General features: G+C 50.0%; 9 protein-coding genes across 9 annotated transcripts; 3 read left to right on the top strand and 6 right to left on the bottom strand.

Annotated features, from left to right (window-relative positions):
• Positions 1–67: 67 nt before the first annotated feature.
• Positions 68–340, bottom strand: AKAW2_50174S (uncharacterized protein; the record flags this gene model as incomplete). The annotated part of the gene is made up of 1 exon (XM_041689962.1): positions 68–340. The coding sequence occupies one exon, from the start codon at positions 338–340 to the stop codon at positions 68–70; it is 273 nt and encodes a 90-aa protein (XP_041543595.1).
• Positions 341–1,788: 1,448 nt separating this feature from the next.
• Positions 1,789–2,172, bottom strand: AKAW2_50173S (uncharacterized protein; the record flags this gene model as incomplete). Its single annotated transcript, XM_041689961.1, has 1 exon — positions 1,789–2,172. The coding sequence occupies one exon, from the start codon at positions 2,170–2,172 to the stop codon at positions 1,789–1,791; it is 384 nt and encodes a 127-aa protein (XP_041543594.1).
• A 5,154-nt stretch (positions 2,173–7,326) lies between these two features.
• AKAW2_50172A (uncharacterized protein) lies at positions 7,327–7,716 on the top strand (the record flags this gene model as incomplete). Its single annotated transcript, XM_041689960.1, has 1 exon — positions 7,327–7,716. The coding sequence occupies one exon, from the start codon at positions 7,327–7,329 to the stop codon at positions 7,714–7,716; it is 390 nt and encodes a 129-aa protein (XP_041543593.1).
• Positions 7,717–11,130: 3,414 nt separating this feature from the next.
• AKAW2_50168A (uncharacterized protein) lies at positions 11,131–11,610 on the top strand (the record flags this gene model as incomplete). Its single annotated transcript, XM_041689959.1, has 1 exon — positions 11,131–11,610. One exon carries the CDS (start codon positions 11,131–11,133, stop codon positions 11,608–11,610), a length of 480 nt encoding a protein of 159 aa, XP_041543592.1.
• Positions 11,611–11,673: 63 nt separating this feature from the next.
• Positions 11,674–12,960, bottom strand: AKAW2_50171S (uncharacterized protein; the record flags this gene model as incomplete). Its single annotated transcript, XM_041689958.1, has 3 exons — positions 11,674–12,114; positions 12,163–12,221; positions 12,288–12,960. 3 exons carry the CDS (start codon positions 12,958–12,960, stop codon positions 11,674–11,676), a joined length of 1,173 nt encoding a protein of 390 aa, XP_041543591.1.
• A 404-nt stretch (positions 12,961–13,364) lies between these two features.
• Positions 13,365–13,778, bottom strand: AKAW2_50170S (uncharacterized protein; the record flags this gene model as incomplete). Its single annotated transcript, XM_041689957.1, has 1 exon — positions 13,365–13,778. One exon carries the CDS (start codon positions 13,776–13,778, stop codon positions 13,365–13,367), a length of 414 nt encoding a protein of 137 aa, XP_041543590.1.
• A 683-nt stretch (positions 13,779–14,461) lies between these two features.
• Positions 14,462–14,883, bottom strand: AKAW2_50169S (uncharacterized protein; the record flags this gene model as incomplete). Its single annotated transcript, XM_041689955.1, has 2 exons — positions 14,462–14,678; positions 14,753–14,883. The coding sequence occupies 2 exons, from the start codon at positions 14,881–14,883 to the stop codon at positions 14,462–14,464; spliced, it is 348 nt and encodes a 115-aa protein (XP_041543589.1).
• Positions 14,884–16,810: 1,927 nt separating this feature from the next.
• On the bottom strand, positions 16,811–17,781 carry AKAW2_50167S (uncharacterized protein; the record flags this gene model as incomplete). The annotated part of the gene is made up of 3 exons (XM_041689954.1): positions 16,811–17,002; positions 17,075–17,303; positions 17,396–17,781. The coding sequence occupies 3 exons, from the start codon at positions 17,779–17,781 to the stop codon at positions 16,811–16,813; spliced, it is 807 nt and encodes a 268-aa protein (XP_041543588.1).
• Positions 17,782–18,392: 611 nt separating this feature from the next.
• On the top strand, positions 18,393–19,337 carry AKAW2_50166A (uncharacterized protein; the record flags this gene model as incomplete). The annotated part of the gene is made up of 1 exon (XM_041689953.1): positions 18,393–19,337. One exon carries the CDS (start codon positions 18,393–18,395, stop codon positions 19,335–19,337), a length of 945 nt encoding a protein of 314 aa, XP_041543587.1.
• Positions 19,338–21,393: the final 2,056 nt, after the last annotated feature.

Here is a 21,393-nt window from a genome sequence, read left to right as displayed (position 1 = left end):
AGTATCACTCCTCTGCATTGATCAATATCATTCGCCATCCTCGCCACCGTGGAGCTAGCCATCGGCTCTATTGTGGAGCGCTGGTGCCTTGGTCCTCTTGGGCAGGCACCGCGGACACAATGACTGCCACATCCTCCTTCTCCTGCGTCGGTTCGTCCGCACCGCCCGCTGCCGGAGCCTCCGTCATCTGGAAATTCTCCCACTTTTCAACCACGTCAATCACACCTTTCTGTAGTTTTTGGATCGCTGCTCGAAAATGGCACAAGCGGGCCTCCTCGTCCCGGCAGCGATGGTTCAACTGAGTGTTTTCATCGACGAGGCAGGCGTGGGCGATCTGCATCTGACTGATTTCCTTCTCGAGGCGCGAGCTCTTGGCATTCTGCGCGACGTACGTTTCCCAGAGGCGCCGGAAGAGGGCCACCAGTCGCGCGGCCTGCTCTGCAAGGACCGGGTTTTGATCATCCAGCTGCTGCAACTCGCGAATCAGGGGGTAAATAACCTATACCAGCTACCTTGTGCTATAGATGGTAGACGCGCTTCAACTGCCGAGGATAGGTTGTTGAACACTTGAAGAAGCGCCTTCAAGCAAGTCTATTAACGTTAATACTAACCCACAGGGATTTCTACGATATTGACAGCTGAGAGGACATATACTGAAAGGATCTATGCATGGGCTCGAAGGAGATACAGCAGATGTACATTAGAATTCGTGTTGATAGTTTAGTGATAGTTGCCCTTTCGGCTGAGCCGCCGGGCGTAATGAATTTTGCGTGTGTGTACAATCCGCGAATCAGGGACCGGAACGCCTCGGCGGTCGAGCTGATGGAAGCAAACTATTTATCTTTTGCCAGCGGTCCTCTGGGGAGTGGCGGTGTCATAGCCTGGGAATTGTCAGCTCCCGCCAGAAGCTCAAACATATGCTTCGTGCGAGGATGAACGTACCTGTGACGGCTGCTGGCAGGGCTCAACAGGCTTGGATATCCTGCCGTTGTCACGGTGTCCCAGGCCTGGTCTCGCCCCAGTCCTCGCGCTTGCGCTTGACTGGCCGTCCCTGTTCGTTGCAATGGCTCATTTCGTTTGATGATGCTTTTGCTGGAATGGAAGAGTGGTCGTGAATACTTCTGGTCCCAGAAATCGATGCGGAGGCTCTTTTATATGGCGAATACGATGGTGCAGACTAAGTCAAACCCGTCTCACGTTCAAATAGGCGCATCTGGAGAGCTTGCTTTTGCCTGACGTCGGCCTCTGGATGCGATTTACCCACTATTCACTGAAAGCCCTCTATCGGGTTTCCCATCGTGAACGACGTGTCCGATTCGCGGTGTTCAGATTGATGATCATTTTGCTCATACCCTACAGCGCAGCTGAGGTCAAGTCAGGCGCGGGCAGTTGGCTCTACGACTGGCGGGCATAACGGCCACAATAAGCTTCTCAATTAACCTGGCCGTGGATGTTTGGCGGAGGATGCTAAGGATATAGGGCTTGCGCGGTTCCCGCAGGATCTGTGTGCTAACCAGGCCATGCGTTTTCGACGTCCCCGGGCTTGGTTAAAAGTTCGTTTGGCACAGGCTTATTCTTGACTCCAGAGGGCTACAACTGGCTGATCAACAGGAATCCCACGCGCTAAATGTAGCACGTATTGTCGACTGTTAGTCACGGGTTCCGCACGATATAAAGGCCATGGACAGGGAGGAGTACGGAACTTCTCATTGTGCACGATCCTGTGGAGCACAGTGAGCCTCCTCGTCGAATCAAAGGATCTACGCACTAGACAGTGGATGTTGAGTACTATGAAGTGTCGCAACTGCTTCGGTCGGACACGATACCTGGGACTGCGACTACACGCCGCCGTGACCGAAAGTGGTCCACATAGCTCAGCGCAGCAGAGGCCGGCGCCAGAACTCCAGCCGACCCCACTTCCAGACCAAGCTGAGAATCATCGCAGTCGAAGGTCACTCGCTCCATCGCCCGAAATCCCACCTCGTCAGGCATCCAGCCAGGGCCAGGGTCATGATCAGCAAGCAGAAAGAATCCAATCCGTCCCGTGTGTTGTGTCGTGCAGGCAATGACCACAACTCGCACTGCAAATTGGTTTGCCATCCTTCCAGCGTTGCGTGGATGATCGCCGCTAAATTCACCAGGGACCTGGCCTAATCGCACTGTTCTCTGCATCGCGTCTCAGTTGCACACAAGCATAGTGGGATTGATTGAGATGAATTAGGGCTTTTTTGCGGGATACATGGTGCCCTGGCAGGTCATTACGGCCACTTGCGATATTTCGTTTGGCATACATCCAACCTTCATATTTTATCCTTAGGCTGGGGCTAGGGACCTCATTGGGGGGCCGACTATAACTGCATCACTTTATACGGCTTCAAGAGGAATGGACCCTTCGGTTTGTAACTAGTCCATAAGTACCCAGCAATGAAGGGGAAATACGCCTGTGTACATCCAACATCACTACTATCGCGGTCTCAACTGGCAACTTACGTTGCAGTAAAAGCACGGATCTTCATAGCTGAAAGCAGCTTGACAATTCATACTGTATAACGAGTGGTTAAATCAGGGTGCAGAGTCGGGCAATACCATCGCTGCGAGCATAACCACCTGGCCCTCTGTAGAGCAGTATCCACCAAAACAAAACACAGCGACAACTTTCTCTGTTGTCCCAACCGACACGCTCTCGATGACTGAGATATTCCGTCTTGAGCACACGGTACCAGCCAGTATGTTGCACACCGTTACCCTCTGTTTACCACGGCTACCGGCTCTGGTCGGCCAGATTGCATGGAGACGTCCAGCGGGTTCCCACCAAGACGGAAAATTGACCCTTGCGACTCGGCTTTATCCATCCATAGAGCAATCCAGAATGGCGTGTCTGATTCTTTATCCCCATGCCGAGCGCAGTGTTTCCAGGACCACAAATAGCGCAAGCAACACACAAGATCTGCGTCGACTCCTCGAAGCTGGGAAATATGCGAGAATCAAACAAGCAAGAACCCACTACGGGGCTTATACCCCTGAATGGCGAGTAAAAAGCCCTCAGCGGTGGGGCTGGAACTAAGAAAAGCCGAACAAACCTTAATTGAGCGTGCTGGTCACCGTGGCCTACAGTGGTATGTCAATAGTTTGCGTTGCCCCATATTAAATTTGATTCCGCCTTCCAAAAACAGTTGGATCGAAACTATTCTGTCAACCAAAACAATACATACAAAGTGTGTGATCATGAAGCTCTATATAAGTATTAAGATAAGGATATTAATTCTTTGCAATATAACATATTAATATAGATTTCATGGTCAGAGGCTTCATATATTTTGTTGTGGTAGGCAGAATAACCTCGATCTTACTATATCAGGAAGGCGGGGTCATTAGCGTATATAGTGGGACAACGCAAACTTTTGATATACCACTGTAGGAACCCATTAGACGCAGGTCAGCGAAACAAAGAAAAATTACCCACTCGACGCAATGCCATCTGATTCGTCCATGGCGTTGCCCCGTATGGAACTCGATGCTACCTAGGAGGTCACGCTTCTCCCCGTGCCACGATCATGTGGAGCCCGGGAATCACTCTGGCGCAGGTGCATTATTCTCTTATGGAGGGTGTCACTCTTCTGCCTATTTTGACAAGACGTGGGCCTAATGAAAAAGGCCGATACAAAGTAATGGAATTCAGACTTTACTGATATAGTACTCGATGATCCCAGTCTGTCCCATTGAGTTTCAGGGGGTGCATTGTCCGTTCAGAAGGTCGGAAAGACGAGAAGTTTCCCAAGGTGAATTTTGAGCAGCTTCGAGTGCATTACGCAGAAACTGACGTCCTAGTGGATTACCCAAGTCGACAGCGGTCGGGTACTGGGACCGGTTGCTCTAGAAACTGGAAAGTACTAAGACAAAGGGAGGAATCGGTAGTCATTGTGCTCTGTCGGACCATGGATGCCCAACTGTTTCCAAGTGGTCTCCACTGAGCCCACTGGTCAGATCTGGAACCGCTTTCCAAGTATCGTTGTGTACTTGAGACGCCTATTGACCAATGGCGCGGTCCCATGAGTCGCACACATTTTCGCCTTGCCCACGCCGATCCTATTTTCCCCCAGATGGCGTCTTGAACCGAGGCTTGCATGGTCATTTGGGGAGGTGGCTTTGGGATTTGCTCTTCGTTTAAGGCCAGGATATGCCCCTGGGCAATCGGTAGGAGAGAGCACACGCAGAAAGGCCAGATGCCCCCCCGCTCTTGAACGACCATTGAAGTTCATCTCGAGCGCATGACGGTTCCCGTACTTGGATGCTAATGCTGCACGGTTGGTCTTGCCGGGCGACCGGAGCGCTTGGAGATATAAGGCCGGCGTCTCCCAGTCTTGTTCGCTCCAGGACCAGGCTTCCTGTCCTCACTCACTAGAATGCGCAAGCGCAACAGTGTGCACCTTCACAAGAATGGCGGGCCTGTGTCGTACGATCTCTCCGGAGATATCCCCTGACAGGAGTGGTGGGCCTGTGTAGTACCAAATCCCCTTCATGGCCATGGGCCCCATGTCGTATCACTTGTGCCCTGGACCGTTCCCAGATGAACAGGTTCGTTTGTTCTTGGGACCCCGTTCTGAGACACCCCAGCTATGGGCAGCCACCTCTACGCGGTGCTGGGGACTAGTACTTGCCAGAGTATATCCACTCATGACGCAAGGAAGCCAAGATCTGCTCGCGCCATGCCGGCGGTTCTTACCAGCATTGGTGCAATATCGTGCATCGCAAGGGCGGAATGGACGTCAAGATCCGTCCATGCCCGCTGCCGGTCATGTATAATAGTTAACTTCTTTTTTGTGGTACAGTAAATGTATACAGTTTTCACTCGGAATACAGCACATAGATTCCATCTGTAGTATATCCTGGTCCTGATTGACGCAGAGGATGACGTCGCGAGTCCTGGGTAATTCCCTCCGGTTTGCTTCGGACAAGCAGTGTGCAAGTTGGTGCATGTCTGCTTCAAACCGATTACTTGTTGCATACTGTACTCAACGTTCACGTTCGGACGCCTTCGGATTAAGGTCCGCTCGACAGATACCGACCTTGGTGACGGGTCATACAGTAGTTGTTGTTGTTGTTGATTCATACGCTGACCCCTCGCCTGAGCGACATGCAGGGTACTACTATCTCCACACTCTATGTACATCCATTCCTCGTAGACTATTACTTTCCTGACGAACTTGGAGCCTCGTCAAGGCCTGTGGTGGCCAGTGCCTGGGGTTGTGTTTTGCCGCCCTCGTGGCGCGCGACTTCGGAATCTCTGCGATGCCTCCGCAAAGTCCAGGACCGCCCCGAGGACGCTACTGTCTTGCGGACCATCTTGGAACCTACCCTCCCTACCTTGTCCTGCTCCTCCCAGCATATCTGAAATATTGTTGAATGCCCCTCCAATCTTCCGTCGGAGGGCTTGGCGTAGCCCACTAAGCCGCGGGCAATCGATTAACACGTGGACCACGGTTTCCGTTGCCCCACATTCACATTTCTCATCGTCTCGGAGCCCGCGCTGTTTTCCGTGTGTCGCCAGCCATGAGTGGCCGGTCCGGAGTTGGGTGAGTAAGTAGGCTCGGTTTCGGGGGAGCGAGCCGTAGAGCCGGCGGGTCCGGTTGGCCGGTAGGGCCCGATGGGTCATACAGTACTTTGCACAACTACCATGCCTACCGCTTATTCTTCCTGTTGTTTTCTCGAAACCTAACACATCTGTACTAATTTGTATCTGGTTAGCTTGTACACTAATAGTCTTGGCAGGGACTGATCTGTCCTGTAATTTCATAGGTATTACACCTAAACTGGAAAGTGGTGTAAAGGCCAATAGCAACTTGACAGTATGTTTGAAAAGTGAAGTCAAAAGGCAACAGTGAGGTTTTCCTGTTAGACTGTGTCTGCACATGGAAGCTTCTAGACTCTGGTATTCCTCTTACGTATATTACTTTAAGATTAAGAAGTGAATTATCAAATTTACACAACGTGTCTATAAGTGCCAAGAAGACTACTATACCTACCCAACCGTATGCAGACTAGTATAAGAAGGCCAGGGATTGGAAAAGAACTTGGAGACTCTGGGGTAAGCATGGTAATTATGCAAGAGATCTCCCAGGCTGGCCATATATCAGCCTCGAATTTGCACCGCGTTGTCTGGGAGGCCTCAATCTCCCGGTTTGAATTTACCTGCGGTCTAAGCCTATCGATAGAGCCGCGAGGAGCTGCCAGTTCACCGATAGGCGGTCAATTTATGATACCAACGGCGTCCAAGGAGCCCATAGCTCGCTAAACGGCCGGATATGGGACGTAGCGTAATACATATCAGCCCGCTAACGTAATCAACGGTTGGACGGCCCACACGGTTGGGCGGCCCATCTGGTAATACTATACAAAAGACTCTTTTTGAACACAAGATAACTCAACCATTATAAGTCTAAAAGACTCAATATTGCATAAGTAGATTATAAATAATATAAATAACCATCTAATACTTCTCAAAAATCTATATAAATATAAATAGTATCTTATCATAATACAGTATATGTATTTTATCTGTAATTTTAGATATATTAATATATTTCATATAAGATAAGTTCCAAAAATGTGGAAAAAAAATATATATCAATTTTTCTACTATATATTATCTATATGTAAAGTTAGAACTATTCAACCTTAGTAGTGGTTGAGATATAAAAGATTCAGAAAGACTTCTTTTATATGGGATAACCAGATGGGCCGCCCAACCGTGTGGGCTGTCCAACCGTTGATTACGTTAGTTCATATTGCGTCAATCCACCTGGTACCACTTAATTACCATCAAGCTCTGCTATTCCACAGCAGCATGCCCGTATTCCGCCAGTCGCGTAGCCTTTAAGCACTTTAACTTAGAATGTCCTGAAGACTTTATGGCCGCGTATGATTTAAACCTTCTTTTATCACCACGAAGTACAAGATAGGCTATGAACTGATACACTTCGACCTAAGTTCTCAGGAGCCGTTCCGCTCCCAGGATTGATACAGTTGGATTTGGGTCACACTCGTGCCTGAACCACTACACTAGCAGGTTGCAGAGCTATGCAGATTTCAGAGTTTGTCATCATGATGCAGTTTCGGATCCTACTGGGCGTCAGAAATTAAACACTTCAGTCGGATGCCACAAGATTCTGCCATCTCTTTCCGCCTTTTTGAACTTAAAAGGCCACATTAGCTCCCCCCCTTCACAATCAAACTATTCTGCTATCTCTATATCCTTTTCAACTTGAGATAGCGCACAGCACAATATTTCCAATACGATGAGACCCGCTCCGACAGTGAGAAAAAAGTATGGTGAAGTGGGCCACTCAATCGTTGAACGACTATCGAAAATGTTATGTGATCGCAATCCTGCAAGTTCTTATATCATTCGTTCCTGAGCAAAACTGTTTTCATATCAGTGGGTTTCTTGATATGCACCGCTCTGAATGCCTTGAAATACTTTCTCAAGTCAGATCTCCCTATTATGATATGAAAGTCAAGGGAGGATCTGCCCAAGGCAACATCATTTTTCAGCTCGTCCCTATTTCAAGTGATCTTGTAAGCGAGCTCGTCTCTATTTTAAGTGATATTGAACGCGAGCAATGGGAGCGTCAACGCCTTCAACGTTCTTTCGACACCACCCGAACTTCGGCTGCCATACAAGCCAAATACCACCAGCTCAAAGCTGCCCGACGATAACCTATATTTAAGGATCGGACTCGACTACATAGCGGATCCTACCGTGGTTTACGTGGACCTAGGTGACAGCTGTCAGCTTGTGGCATTCAATCATATGATCCCATCTACTCCTGGCCCACGCGAGACACAGAGACCTATCGACCCCGAAATCAAGGGTCTCGCTTGATTTGGACATGGAGAGCGTTACGATTGATAAAAGTTGGGTCGCGCGGGAAATGCATGGTCGACAGGCTCAGGGACACTCTGGGTCAGGGGCGGCTATCCCTTAACTTGGCTTCCAAATGTTTCAAGAATCCTTTGACATACTCACTCCCTTTGCGAGGATGAATTTGACTGTTGTTAATCCCACTTAAACACATTTTTCACGCCAGGAAAACTCTACTGTCTGAAAGGATTTCGTGTCCATCCGAAACGGTCTCAGGATCGAGACTCGTAACGTAGTAAGGGGCTCAGCTAAGTATTTAACTAACCAACCAAACGTGATTCACGCAGTTTCATTCATTTGGGTACGCGAGACCTATACTGTGCTAACGAAGATAATGCCTGTGCATTGAATATATTGGCCAGAAAAGCAGCTGGACCGGCGGCTTTTTGACAGGTAGGTTTGCTATGATATGCATGGCTTAGTTTGATGACCACTGCTGACACCCTTCATCTGTGGCATATCTGAAGTACATATCGGAATGCACAACAATGCATGGCTGATGCGGAGCAGACTTCCAAAAGCACTGCAATGGCCTAGAAAATGCTCATCTTCAAAGAACGGGAACCGACGAGAACACATTCAGGAGTTTGCCAGCTGTGCACTGTACCGAGGTTCCTTTCCGTTCTGTAGTACATGGGTGTGTGTATGTGTATTCATACACTAATCCCTCGCCCTCGGCGATATGCATGATCTCCCTATATATTTCCTTACATACTTCGAACCATTTTTTTCCTAACGAATTTGGCGCCTCGTTTCGAGTAAAAGAAACTCAGTATCTTCTCTAAAGCCGCTAAAAGAAGGCCCAGAAGGCCTTGCTTGAAATGTATAGAAAAAGAGCAGCCGGTAGGAAACTGAACCCCCTGAAGTAGAACCGGCATTGTGATGATCCAGAGCAAAATTACCCAATCTTAAGCAGGGCGAACCCATCAGGTATAATTAAAGATGCCCTGTTATCTTCTGTCTTCCTCTTCCCCAATTCGCATTAAAATTATCAGCCAGACATTGCGATTTCGTACTTCCAATCTGGGGGATTTCTCAACCGAACACCTGGTTATCGTAGTCAGTGTACACAGTAAGTGAACCCATCTGCTTCGTCTATGGTCTGTTCTTGCCTGTGATTTCCGTTGCAGGCCTGACAAGCACCACCGAGAAACTGCCTTCATTTCACAGCTTGGCCCGACCTTTTTAGACAGACCCGACGTGTCACCACGTGCAAAACGTCCCTCGCCTTTGGTCAATGCGCTCCATTCGGCTATCCACACTGACCGGCCACTATATCACGGAGCCGCCAGTAGCAGGCCGGTGCATCTTTTGCGCTCATCCTTGATCAGCAAAGGATGATACTGTCCTGTTTTCGGTTATTCGGCAGGTGATAATATCTTATGGTGTATGATCTCTATAAGCATAGAAATTGCCCGGGCGAGGCCACGGGAACGCCCGCCGATCGTGGCTTCCATCATGTTTGATTCCCGGACAAGTGACGTGGGGCCACTAATACATCTTGGGAAGTTGAACAGGGGTTCAACTTGGGGTCATCTCAATCCCCGAACGCTCCAAAACAAGAATCACGACGGTGAAGTCGACCTTCATTTCCTGACGTGGGAAAATTGAGGCTTATTATGTCCTTCTAGCAGTTTCTGTTTGCCTTATTGCTTTATATTCCATGATAATGTAATCTAATTCCTTGAAGAAGACTTGGTGTGCTTTAGTGTGCTTAAGGACTTCTGTAGATGAAAGCAGGTTATATATATTTACAATGACCGTCTTCACGACCGACCAGTCGCGTGCATGCTACACCCTACCCCTCCATTCAAAGCCCGGAGGGAGGGCAAATGTACATCTGATCGACTTGCATATTGGTTCTGATTTAATTCATAATCATCGATGTAGTCAGTGTTTAGCACCTGGTATTACATATGCGTGAATCACATCGCTTGACCGTATCATCCGGGAATCATCATTCCCTTCCTTCAGGAAGGGAATAAAATCGATCGCAGGGGGAGGTGGGGCACGGAATCAACCGTCGTCTCACTGCGCATCTTGTGCTCCGATTGTAAAGTGTCATGCGCGATGGGCTTCACGTGGCCGATCTGCTAAATCTCCCGTCAGCGGCGTACCAACCCAAGCTATCCGAGACATAGATACTATAAGTCTGCACGGTATACATTGTCCGAGGGTTTTCCACATGCATGGAACATCAGCCCAGGGGACTGACCGACGGGCGGCTGCAGGTATTGTGTGACGGTTGTTGCCATCCACTCCATTTCACCTAATCGGTCATGTGGTATCGTGCCCCTGCCAAGCATTGTGAGCATTATGTAAGGTGGCATTTGCATTTGGCTGGCTCGCGCGTCCCTCACAAAACATCAACTAACGTCTACCCAGACGGGTACGAACGAACGGGCAATGCTGCGTGTCACGGACCAGATGTTATCGCACATCTCTGTTCGACGTTCGAAACCTCAAGATGAGGTTGTCTACATGTGTATATTGCCTTCTAATTCCCCGGCTTCCCCGACCCCCATTTGCCCACCGCAGATTTCGAAGCGATGCGTGTCCCCAAACGAGGCAGAGGCTAGAGCAAAGCCAGCGACCAGAGCTTGAATGCTGTTTCAAGCGACCCGGGCCACCGGACGGCCAGGAAGGGCCCTAACAGCGATGGACCGCGTTTGACCAGAGCTCCTTCCACCCCCGTTACTTTCCGATATTGCCCTTGTCAGCTGTTCTCTTCACCTCCGTTGTGATTATCTTTTAGATTACTGATTCACTCTCGGAATTGACCGCAGCTACCCCAGAGACGGTCCACCTTAAGGCTGGCGTGATCGGATGGCATAGGGTTCTTTTCGGGTTACCCCGTGCGTCACAGGGCTGTGAGCAATATCCGACACGATTGCAGGTCGCATGAGTGTACACTTGGTCGCGGCCGACTCGACATCTGGTGGAGGTCTTCGGGAATGCCCATGCCCTGCACTCTTAGTACGTGGGTGCTAGGGCCACACGTCGGCATAACGGACTGTGAGACCGGGCTGTCGTCGGCGCGAAGCGTTTGCCCGAACGAGGATGACCGTTCGCACACAGACGGGGGTAACCGCTATCGTGATGCCAGGTCAGAGCTCGGCCGACTGTTTGACATAAATGACCCCCAGTCAAAAGTCTGGACTGTTGGCTGCATTCATTTCTGCATCACAATAGCAACATGAAGTGGCTCGATGGTATTTGGTTATGGGTCTTGCGCAAACTTGGAGTGCACGTTTCCCAGGCCTCGAGGTATATCTGCTTCTGGAACAGCAACCAGAGAACTTGTTGACAATCAGCCTAACATGACTAGCGTCCCGGTCCAAGATGGCCCTATCAACCACCGACGCGCCACATACGTGTCACAGGTCCCTGATTCCCGGGCCGGCTCGTCCCCACCGCTGTCCCGCGGAGGGGCGAATGCACCGGTCTTGTCCGCTGCAGCGTCTGGCCGATTACGGAGTCAGCGCTGTGGTGGCACGCGTTCGCGGACCTACCATTGGCGACACTACCACGACCCAGTAGCGTATCCTGCGATCGGAGTCTGCTCTCGCCGTCGGACGGGCTGCGCACACATGAAAACACAGAAGGAGCAGAGTACTGTGGACAAAGGTACCATGGGACGTTCGATTGCGGAATTACCTGCCGAGGGGAATGCGCTGGACCCGAAGTGACTGGTGTCGGGCGAGTGACTGTTGTCGATTACGTTAGTATTTAAGGGGGCGTTGGTAGATCGGTCATCTGGAATGATCACGGCCTTCAGTGATTCTGGAGCCGATCCACTGGAGGTGGTTTCTGGATGGTCCGGTAGTGTCTGCCACCGTTGAGTCCGAGCCCAACCACTGATGATACGGCTCAACGTCAAGATCTAGTAGCCGGAGGTCATCGCTCAGCTTGGGCTGAACGATCGCCCTGACCTGGTTCCGGATCGACTGTCGCGCACAGACTGGAGACAAGGGATCCGTTAGAATGGCTTCATCGGAGGAACCGGCCTTCCCCCAGCGGCCTCGAAGAGGGTCCATACCGCCTACCAACATGCTCCCGCGACGGGTATTCAGGTATCTCCTTATCGTCTGTGCTAAATCCACAGACCCTTTTCTGAATCGAATCCTCGTACCGGGGTTCCGAGATGGCTCATGGTTGCAGTTTCGACGGTAGTACAGGACGAATCGGAGGATCTGTCACGGTCAGCATATGGATCGCGACGCGTCCGGCGGCCGTGGTACCTGGAATTCTTGGCGATCGAGGTCCAGCAAATGCTGCATGTTCACCCACCGACGATTGTCTAGACCGGGTTAGCTCAGCTCACTGTTTGTCGGGAGACAGGATGCGTTGCTCCGACGCGCGGTACCTAGGTCCCCCATTTGCCAGACCACGACGAGCTTCCGTACCATGCCGCGGTGTTGTTCACTCGCGAGGACCAGGGTCTGGATGAGTGAGAAGACGCGCGCAATTCCGATATCCTCTACGATGAGGAGAACGATGCCGAAGCGGGCCAGATCCGGCGGTCTCCCGTACGGTCCCAGCACGAACGCGCTGTGTCGAGCGTTGTGGAGCTGCTCGGCATCATAGAGCGCCGCCGCCAGTGCCGAAGACTGCGGACGGGCCAGCACATGTAGCGTGCAGTGGCCCCTCGCAGGATGCAACCAGGCCCTCCCTCTCGACCCGTGACGCTGACTGGTCGTATGCACGGCTGCTTCGCGTTCTGCGGCTGTCCCTGCCTGTCTCCATTCTTCCCCTTGTTCGGTCGAGCGTAGCGATGCATCGTCCGGTACCAATGTGTCTGCCTCACTCAGCGTGTTCTCTTGGCTGGCAGACTGCTCCGACACATCGATCTGTGCGCGCTGGCTCGGGAGGTGTTCTGGTCCGGGTGTCCATGTATCGTTGGGCTGCGGTGTATCTTCCCAGGATGAGACATAAAATAGCGGCAGCTGGCTAGCCGTCCGCAGGCCTGCTTGTGGCAGCCAGAGGTACAGATATTGGCCGGACTCGACTTTTGCCCCTGAGGGAACGGTGATGTCCATCCTGAGAAGCCCATGGTGCCGAGATATGAACAGAGGGCCAGGCGTTTCCCCAGCGTCTTCTGAGGGGAACGGCCACGGAAACTAGACTCAGAAAAAGCCACAGAGCCGCTGCCGCGACCAAACACCAGAGGCATTTTGACCGGCGGGTCCAGACATGGTAGGACATCGCGGCCAGTCCCATTGCTCCTAAGAGATAGTGACACTTCATTGCCAGCTGCGGGTAACGGCGAACCACCGCATGCAGCGTCACAGGAGCGATCAAGACGATTGAACATGCAGCCTGTTCCTGGTTAGCGGGCGGTTGATACTCGGGGGGACTGCACAAAGAGGCCGCCAGGAATAAGAGCCCATGCCTCACCAGAAAAGGAACGTAATGCTGTCGTATGGCTTGCACCGGCTGGCCGTCACTCACGATCGCAATCGCCCCGTGGAGGATGGAATGGATGACGACCATCCGGCCGATCCATCGATGCATCCATGCGACCGCTGACCAACGAATGCCTAGGAGATGCGCTGGAAACCCAAAGGTGAACCCCGTCCACAACGGAACGATATTGATAACCGCGAGGTTGGCGGCGCGTCGGTGTGCCGTGGCCCAGGATCGGGTCTGCAAGACCAGTGGTAGGATGTTCACTGTGAGCAGCAGTGCGACCAGTGAGCCCTGTTGGACCGTGGCCATATCGAGGTGGCTGAACGGTCTCGGCAGGGCGTAGCCCAGGGCGCGTCGTATTTGCGTCACGTGCCATCGGATCGCCCACCGGCCGCAACGGGACGCACAACGCCATACGACCCAACTGCCCAAGGCGATTGCGGCGCATATCCCATACCAGTCGGTCTGCGGTATGTGGGAAATTTGGTCGTACCAGGGGGACGTCGTTGGAGGCATGCTGCAGGTGATGGAGACGTAGCTAGGGAGCGAAGGAGTATTTGTATCCCGTCGGGGTGTCGTCGAGGCCCTCATGTAGATGCTTGCAACAGAGATTCGGGGTGGAGAAACACGGTGGGTAGTCATACAGTATAGGCGGCTTTGGCAGTCTTATCTCGTCCATGTACGGACTTTCACCAACAATATGATGGCTGCGGCATGCTGGGTAAGTGACAGGCAAGACTGGGGGTCCTCTTACCCAGCAAGCGGGTGTCGTGGTCCAGAATCCAACAACTCACCTGACGTATTACGAGATGCTCTCATACCCGGCACTTCGATAATATTTTCCCAGGTTAATACAATCTGGGCTTGCCTTTACAGTACCATCTACAATCTATCGACCGGTGTGGCTCAGAACCAACAGTAATGCCTTAGCTACGGTCTGCCCTCCTCTTACTGTATAGCAGGCTGCGTATCGATCCATTCATCACCAGAACACAAATAGACTATAATCAGGCTGCGATTCCTAGATGTATGTTTTTATTACGAAAGGGAGGACAGGCTCCGTATGTACAAATCCCATGTACTGTATCGAGCCGAAGACACCGCTAATCCGCCCGTGTCTTGGAGTAGACGCTACCGGGGGACCATCACTTCAGGCGCCTTCGTTTGTTTGACTGCCGCCGTGTACTCCTCACTGCCCCGTTGACCCGCCTGCCCCAACGCTTGTTGTCGACTTCTGGCCTGTTCCAGCTGGCGCTTCAATTTTGGCGCCTCCGTGGTAAAATCGATATACGGGGTGCCACGTGAGCGCACCGCCATTCTCCTTGGGTGCCTTCTGGGAGTTCGGGTGCTGCCACGATGTTTAGTCTTACGGCAAGGCATCGATCAGGGCATGCTCCCGGATGGAGGGCTGCTGACACTCACCAGATGGTCTGAAGTTTGGATTCCCGAGGAGCTGTACCGAAAAGGATCTCCGAACGGGGACTAGCCTGGCTAAGGGTATCTCCGGTATTCTGAGGTGGTTCACGCTGCGGATCTTGTTTTTCGCGTCCCATGTCAGGTCTAGCGCCGCCTGACTCCAGCTGCTTGTTCAGCCATGATATCGACGGTATGTGAGTGGTCCGCGATGACGATCATGGCATGCTTACAATATTCCTTCAAGTACTGCCGAATCTGTGCCACCACACGATGCACGAGTAGGTTTTGCTCCACAGAATGAGGCCATCAAAATATTTCTCCCCCTGTTTATTTTCATTTCTTGGACGTGCAAGCTCTTGCGACTGTGAAAAATGGTGCACAAATCAAGACGCACATGTGTGTATGTGTGTTCTGCGCAGGTCTGCGACACACGGAAATGTGCGCAGAGTGGAAGCCACGCCTTGCATATCAAAACAGCATGGTATGTTGGCATTTTTTTCTCCGAAAAGTGAAACCCACTTGGTAATTCAAACCTGAGTTCTAACTATGATATCATCTCATACCGCGATAGCGGCTCCAGCCAAATTGCCAAACTTTTCTTGAGGTGCGAAATCACTGCTCAGAGACCCGTGCTAGACTTTACGGAAACATTTCGAAGGATAATATGTTGAAGCAGCAATACCAGCGGCTTTAGTCATATGACAGAGCTTAACTACCTAACCTACATACCAACTACCCCTTCAACACTCACCTCGCTGCGCAATGCTCAGATAAAATATAACAACATACCTTACTCTGCCCTTTGTTTCTAGCTAGTGGGGCTGCTCCAAATTAATGTAATGTTGGATCGGCGTTTTAGGTCAATATTGAAGTCATAAGAAAACAAGGTCCGGTACCCATCGGTACAACGTGGAAATATCTGACACTGAGATTCATGTAATGTATGGTAGCACTGAGCATCAAGTAACTCAAGATATCACAACTGCCTTGGCACATACCCCCCAAGAAATCTGTTACTAATGGAGACTTTTGTTCAGTTTAACTCGAGTTGGCATTAGCAACAGATTACTTTGTGGCATCAGTATCGTGTCCAGCAGATCGAATGAATCATGCTTTTCGGGATGTACAAGAGAGAGAGCTACCAGGTAAACAGATATATTACTTTCTAGATCTTATATGTAATCCATACAACGTTCGAGAAGCCCTAAATTTGTATGTAGATTAGATAAACGTTCTCGAACACGACAAATCCGACCTGCCATGACAAGAGGCGGTAGCGTTGAAAACCCCACCAACATCACCACTAACATAGTTACTGATGATCAGTTAGATGCTGCCTACAAGGTTTAATCTGACACAGCCAAGATACAGTACATACCCTGAGTGTACGAGAACATCCCCGGCCTAATGAGGCCGGCTTAATTATTAAAACGGAACTTCGCGACGAAGGCCCAGCATAGTACCAGCAAATATCAAGAAGCGCATCAGAATGGTGCTGCACAAAAATCAATCAGTCCATGCATCCTTGACCTCTCAGTAGAAGATATTCTCGTAATACCCCACGCTCCCGTTCTACTGAGAGCACTTTTCAAGCTCCTCTTCTTCCATGTTCTTATGCCGCTATCTCGAACGCCCGAGGCCACCGGACTCTCGGGGATACCGAATTTTAATGAGTCAGAATAGCAGCGCAATAATGCAGACATCAAACCCCGCAGCTTTCCTTTGATATCCTCCGTACTTTCAGCACGGAATTGCACAAGTACTAGTCTTCGAGTCAAAGAGGAAAAATTCGGAAATTCATTCAAATGCGCATATCCTGGGTGTTCACATATTGACGATGACTAAACGTCTTTATAAGATATGATGATTGATATACTCGTGGTATATCCGCAGCTTCTGCAAACATAGTACAGTATACCGCGCCCAAACTAGTTTCAGTACATCCAAAGAAATTTAAGACCCATGGTAAGAGAGAGACAAGTCATAAAAGTATAACAGCGTGAAGAACAAGAATCTATTCGATAGCCAAACTCTGTCATGGACCTTTCCCATGCCTGTAGTGCGTCAGGATCGTAGCTTCTTTCTGGTTTCTCCGGTCGGCTCTCCGAAATACCACTGCCCAAAGCGTTTGATCAAAACTTTGTCCTTATCGCAGAGATCAAATAGCCGAGTTGGACGCATCACCAACAATTTCCCATCGAAGTATGCTTCGATGATTCGAGCATGTTGGCGTCCCATGAAGGAAAAAAGAAGAACCTATATGCTCGCAATTAGCTTTTGTTTCACTTGCCTGAGCTGACAAAGCGTATGCAGAGCAGAGCAACTTACCGGGACAGTCATATGCCCAAACAAGCGACGCCACCTGGCTTGTGCAAGAATGATGCGGAGAGCAAGTATAATCTCTCCACGGAGAAGTCGACCATCTTTACCTTCCAGATCATTGTAGATCATCGCCTTCACGTGCGGATGTGAAGAGTTTCGGACCCTAATGGCCGAGGTGACTCCGAATTCCGGTTCTTTATATTCGTCCAAGCCATCGAAAGGCTTTTCACCTAGGCTGTCCCCTAGTGTAAGAAATCGAGTACAGAACAATGCATGGATTTAGGAGAAATCATTAGAACTGAGGTGGGGGGCAAAGGGGTTGAGTACCTGATACTAGACCACGACGTGGCAGAAATTTTGGTTTCACTACCAATGTCATTGGCAGTAATGTAGGAGGAGAAATAAGCAATCAAGTTCTTTGCGCAATCGATTGGACGTCTATGTATCGGGTCGGTTGACTCGAAATCAGGATACGTGATTCTCTTCCCCCGGTCATATTCATCATCAGGATCCAGTAACAGAGAGGCACGGCATGCAGTGAAAAAATTCGGCTTCTTATCGGGATTGTCCAGATCCATGGATGAGACGTTCACCTTCAGTGCCTGCAGATAACTGTAGTCAAACTGATCTGCTCGAAAGGAGCTGAATGTCGTCCTGAGTTCACGGAGGTCATCCCGTAGCTTCATGTGTTCTTCAGACTCGGTGGAAGACATAGTTGGAACAATCACTAGATGCGGGAAGACGAAAAAAATGATCCGTTAGGATGATTTGTTATTAGGTCCTGATCAAATGTTAATTTATCCCTCTCCTCGGGCTGGGGAGCTAGAAGAGTGCAGTCTGAGATTCCGGGATGTTGGTGTTTTGCCGCCCGGGCGGTGTGACCTGCTTTGGTCCCTAGCCAATGGAGCTACTTGCAGTCGCGGTGACTTGTGACGAGATCTTACCTTCGAAAGGCCGGCGCTAGTATAAGCTTGTTCATTGGTTATGGTCATAATCGGTGATGTGACTCTCTCCCGATTTGGATTGATGCAGCAGTAGCTTGCTGGGTTCTTTCATGGGTACGGCTAGGACGACAGTATTCTTCCACGTCCCCACTACACTTAAGCGTGATAAAGGGCTGTGAGCCTGGCCTATTAAAGAAGTCTTGCTTCCCAGGTTCTCTCGAAGACGAAGATAACGTATCAATACCTACTTCCTCCTTGAGTATCTCTATCTGTTAAAAAAAAAAAAATCTGTATCTTACCATATATTTATCAAAGATCCTCGTTCCAGTCCTCACACAAGTGAAACGTCCCTCCTATTGTGTAATATCTTTCGTGCTAGCATGAGTGGTGCTTCCGATGGAGTTCCCTCCAATCGACAGGAGTGGGAAAGCATGGTCAAGAGCAAGGGCCTCCAGGGAAAAACTGTCCACGCAGCTGAGCTGGCTTCTGGTTCCAAAATTGGTGTTGATCAACACTTGCTTCTTCGCGTTCTATGGGTGGATCATCGTTCGAATTTGTCACTCCCCCCGAAAATCAGCAAGTTGCTACCAAAGGCAGCCGGAATGCTGGCGGAGTATAAATCCTGGGAAACGTACTGTGACAGTTTTGGTAACACCGAAAATCCCGAAGGAAGCTTTGCAGTGGCTCGCTATTATCAGCAGAAGGCTGCAAATAGCAAAGAGAACATCCAACCCAATAGCTTTGACACCCCGGTCGCACTGCGTACCCGCAGCAAACAAAATAATAAAGCGCCGGATATATCCAAACTACAACTGAATCCACCAGAGACCCCATCGGGAAAACAAAGAAAGCCGCCGGAGACACCTATCCTGTCAACCTCTGACGATGATTGGATTGCCGACGATGACGACTCCCCGCCCAAGATGACACCTGTTACTCCAGCTGCGCAGGTCCCTGAAGAGCTGCAAAAGAAAATGTACCCACCGACAAAAGATGAACAGATTGTGAATACCGCACTTTTAGTATTCCTCAATGCGCTTACTTTTCATTTCCCTGATTGCGTGCCTTGCGAATGGACGCTTCACCGGAGAAGCTTCCACGCCAATTTCACCCAGGCTAGCTTCGAAGCTCGGACGGATGGTTATCTGGATGATGGCCAGGAGAACGCTTGTGCTCTCATTGAGGTTAAACCTGTCATCCGAGGAAAGAGACAAAACCTTATACAGATGCAGGAGAGCGCCCAAATGGTTGCCTGGCTCATGAATGACTCTGATAACAGCAACATTGACAAAATGCAAGTATCTCTTCGACTCCAAGACCTCTGAATCAATCTGATAGTCGGTCGCAGACGAATGCATGTTTCACAGGATCGGCACGAGATCTTTTTGGTGTTCGCTGAATATGACGATAATTACCTTGCGTATCTCAAATCATTTCAGACCGAATCATCAGATCATAAGTTGTCAGAGAGTCGAGTTTCCTCAAGCTCAGCGCCTGTGGACGAGGGCCCTTCCTTCCTAACCATGCACCAGTACGGGCCCTGGGATACACGACACGGATCGCACATGAAGCAGTTGGGTCCTATCCTCCTTGCTATAACGCTTTACGCAGCAAGTGAAATTGAAGCAAAACGGACATTGTAGAGGAAGTGAATATGGTGTTTGGGACAACCACGGGCACAATCTGGTATAAGATTTCAGGCTATATGTTCCTTGCTGTCTGACGCATACTTTCCCCATGTTTTCTTGTTCGATTGTATTATCGCTATGTGGAGGACGGTCCACCTGCGGCGATATGTTCAGCTCACGCTCTTCATTATCTCATAGTCCACTTGCTGTACTAGAAGTTATGCGATCAATCAGAGCCGCGTGTAATCTGATACTTACAGTTAATCAGTAGGTCACGGACAAGTCGACTCGTGGGTAAATTGGTGCCGTAATTATGCCGAAACTTTGTGACCCGAGTCGATAACAGGATCGACAGACCTGGAATCGAAATGCTATGTGTCTTGAAACAGGCAAGAACCTTCTCAAACAGCGCTGGGAGGTACCTCTGCACTAAGTCTAAGTCTACCCCGTACAGGGTGGTTGTTGGTTCAAGCGCTCGCCCCTCACCTGAAGCGATTTGCAGAGGACAGAGCATACTCTGTGGAATCAAAGATATATCCTTTTAATGCGTGCCAAGAGACACTAGTGTGCGAACAACAGGTAACTCCTTACGGAATTTTCTAAAGTACGAAGCTGGGAATGTGCGGGCGAACTTCGAAGGTGCTGGTCAACGGCATCTTGGTCGCGAAACGACCGATTGCAGGATGCATACCACTTCATAGTAATAGCTTGTTCAGTCTAGCTTGCGAAATTCGAAATTATCTTGTTTGTAGCTGCCCCCCATTTTCAAACTGAACAACACAAAGCCGCTAAGGGTGCCCAACCCGCGTTGACAAATCAGCTGTGGCTCACGGCAGCAAAGTCCGTCATGCTAATCTTCCCATATTATGAAATCTTCGAAATCCGGATCCATTGTCGAACTTGGCCTAGCCACTCGAGTCATGTCTAAATGTGATGGTGGCATACTGGCATTCCAACGACCCTCCCTCCAAGCTGCCATTAGTTCTGGGCAATGGCCACCTATATATAAGGTGTCTTATGTTTTTGTTCGAGAACGCCACATACAGTCTCGTGCGATTATACGTAATTTATCTTTTCCATTATGAGGGCAATGTGTGAACCCTCCCTTCCCCTTCGTGATCAGATCCTAGGTCGGTATGTATAGTTCGTTCAGACCAGACCAATACTGACAAAGTATTCACAGCAAATCTCCGCTTCCTGTTCGGTAATAACGTTGACATCGTGACGTGCAAAGGAGGACATGGGAAAGATGTGGCCGTCTTTGCATATGAATGGGGGGGATATACGGCGAGCGGGTAAAAGTCATGCAAGCACTGGGCCCTAGCTGGGAACGAGCGCTGCGAAAGTTGCTCGACTTTTCGTCACGATGCGTTCAAGACTCCCTTCGCAATCAAGTGATGGAAGATCTCCCTACGTGCCATATAAGCTTGCCCCAGTACATGGAAGAAAGCAACACTATTTAACTTAAGCTCGGTCGATACTGTACTGCTCCTTGGTATGAAAATTCCTAGGGAAGTATGGACGGTCGAGATCAATACTGAACTTGTTCAAGCGGATACAGGTTGGGCACCAGTTACTTAACACGGAAGCAACAGCTAACATGCTTACAGAGAAGAATAGCGATGAAGCTGAATCAGAACAAAAGCTGCTAATCACGCAGGCTTTGGACTTCTGTCATGGGGAGCAGGAAGACTACCCAATCGTTATGTGTGGCTAGTGCCATTTTGCCTCATAAGGGGGCATTGAGGCACAT

This window comes from Aspergillus luchuensis, chromosome 5, assembly GCF_016861625.1.
Source record: "Aspergillus luchuensis IFO 4308 DNA, chromosome 5, nearly complete sequence".
Lineage (NCBI taxonomy): Eukaryota > Fungi > Ascomycota > Eurotiomycetes > Eurotiales > Aspergillaceae > Aspergillus > Aspergillus luchuensis.
This window is presented reverse-complemented; position numbering and strand designations above follow the sequence as displayed.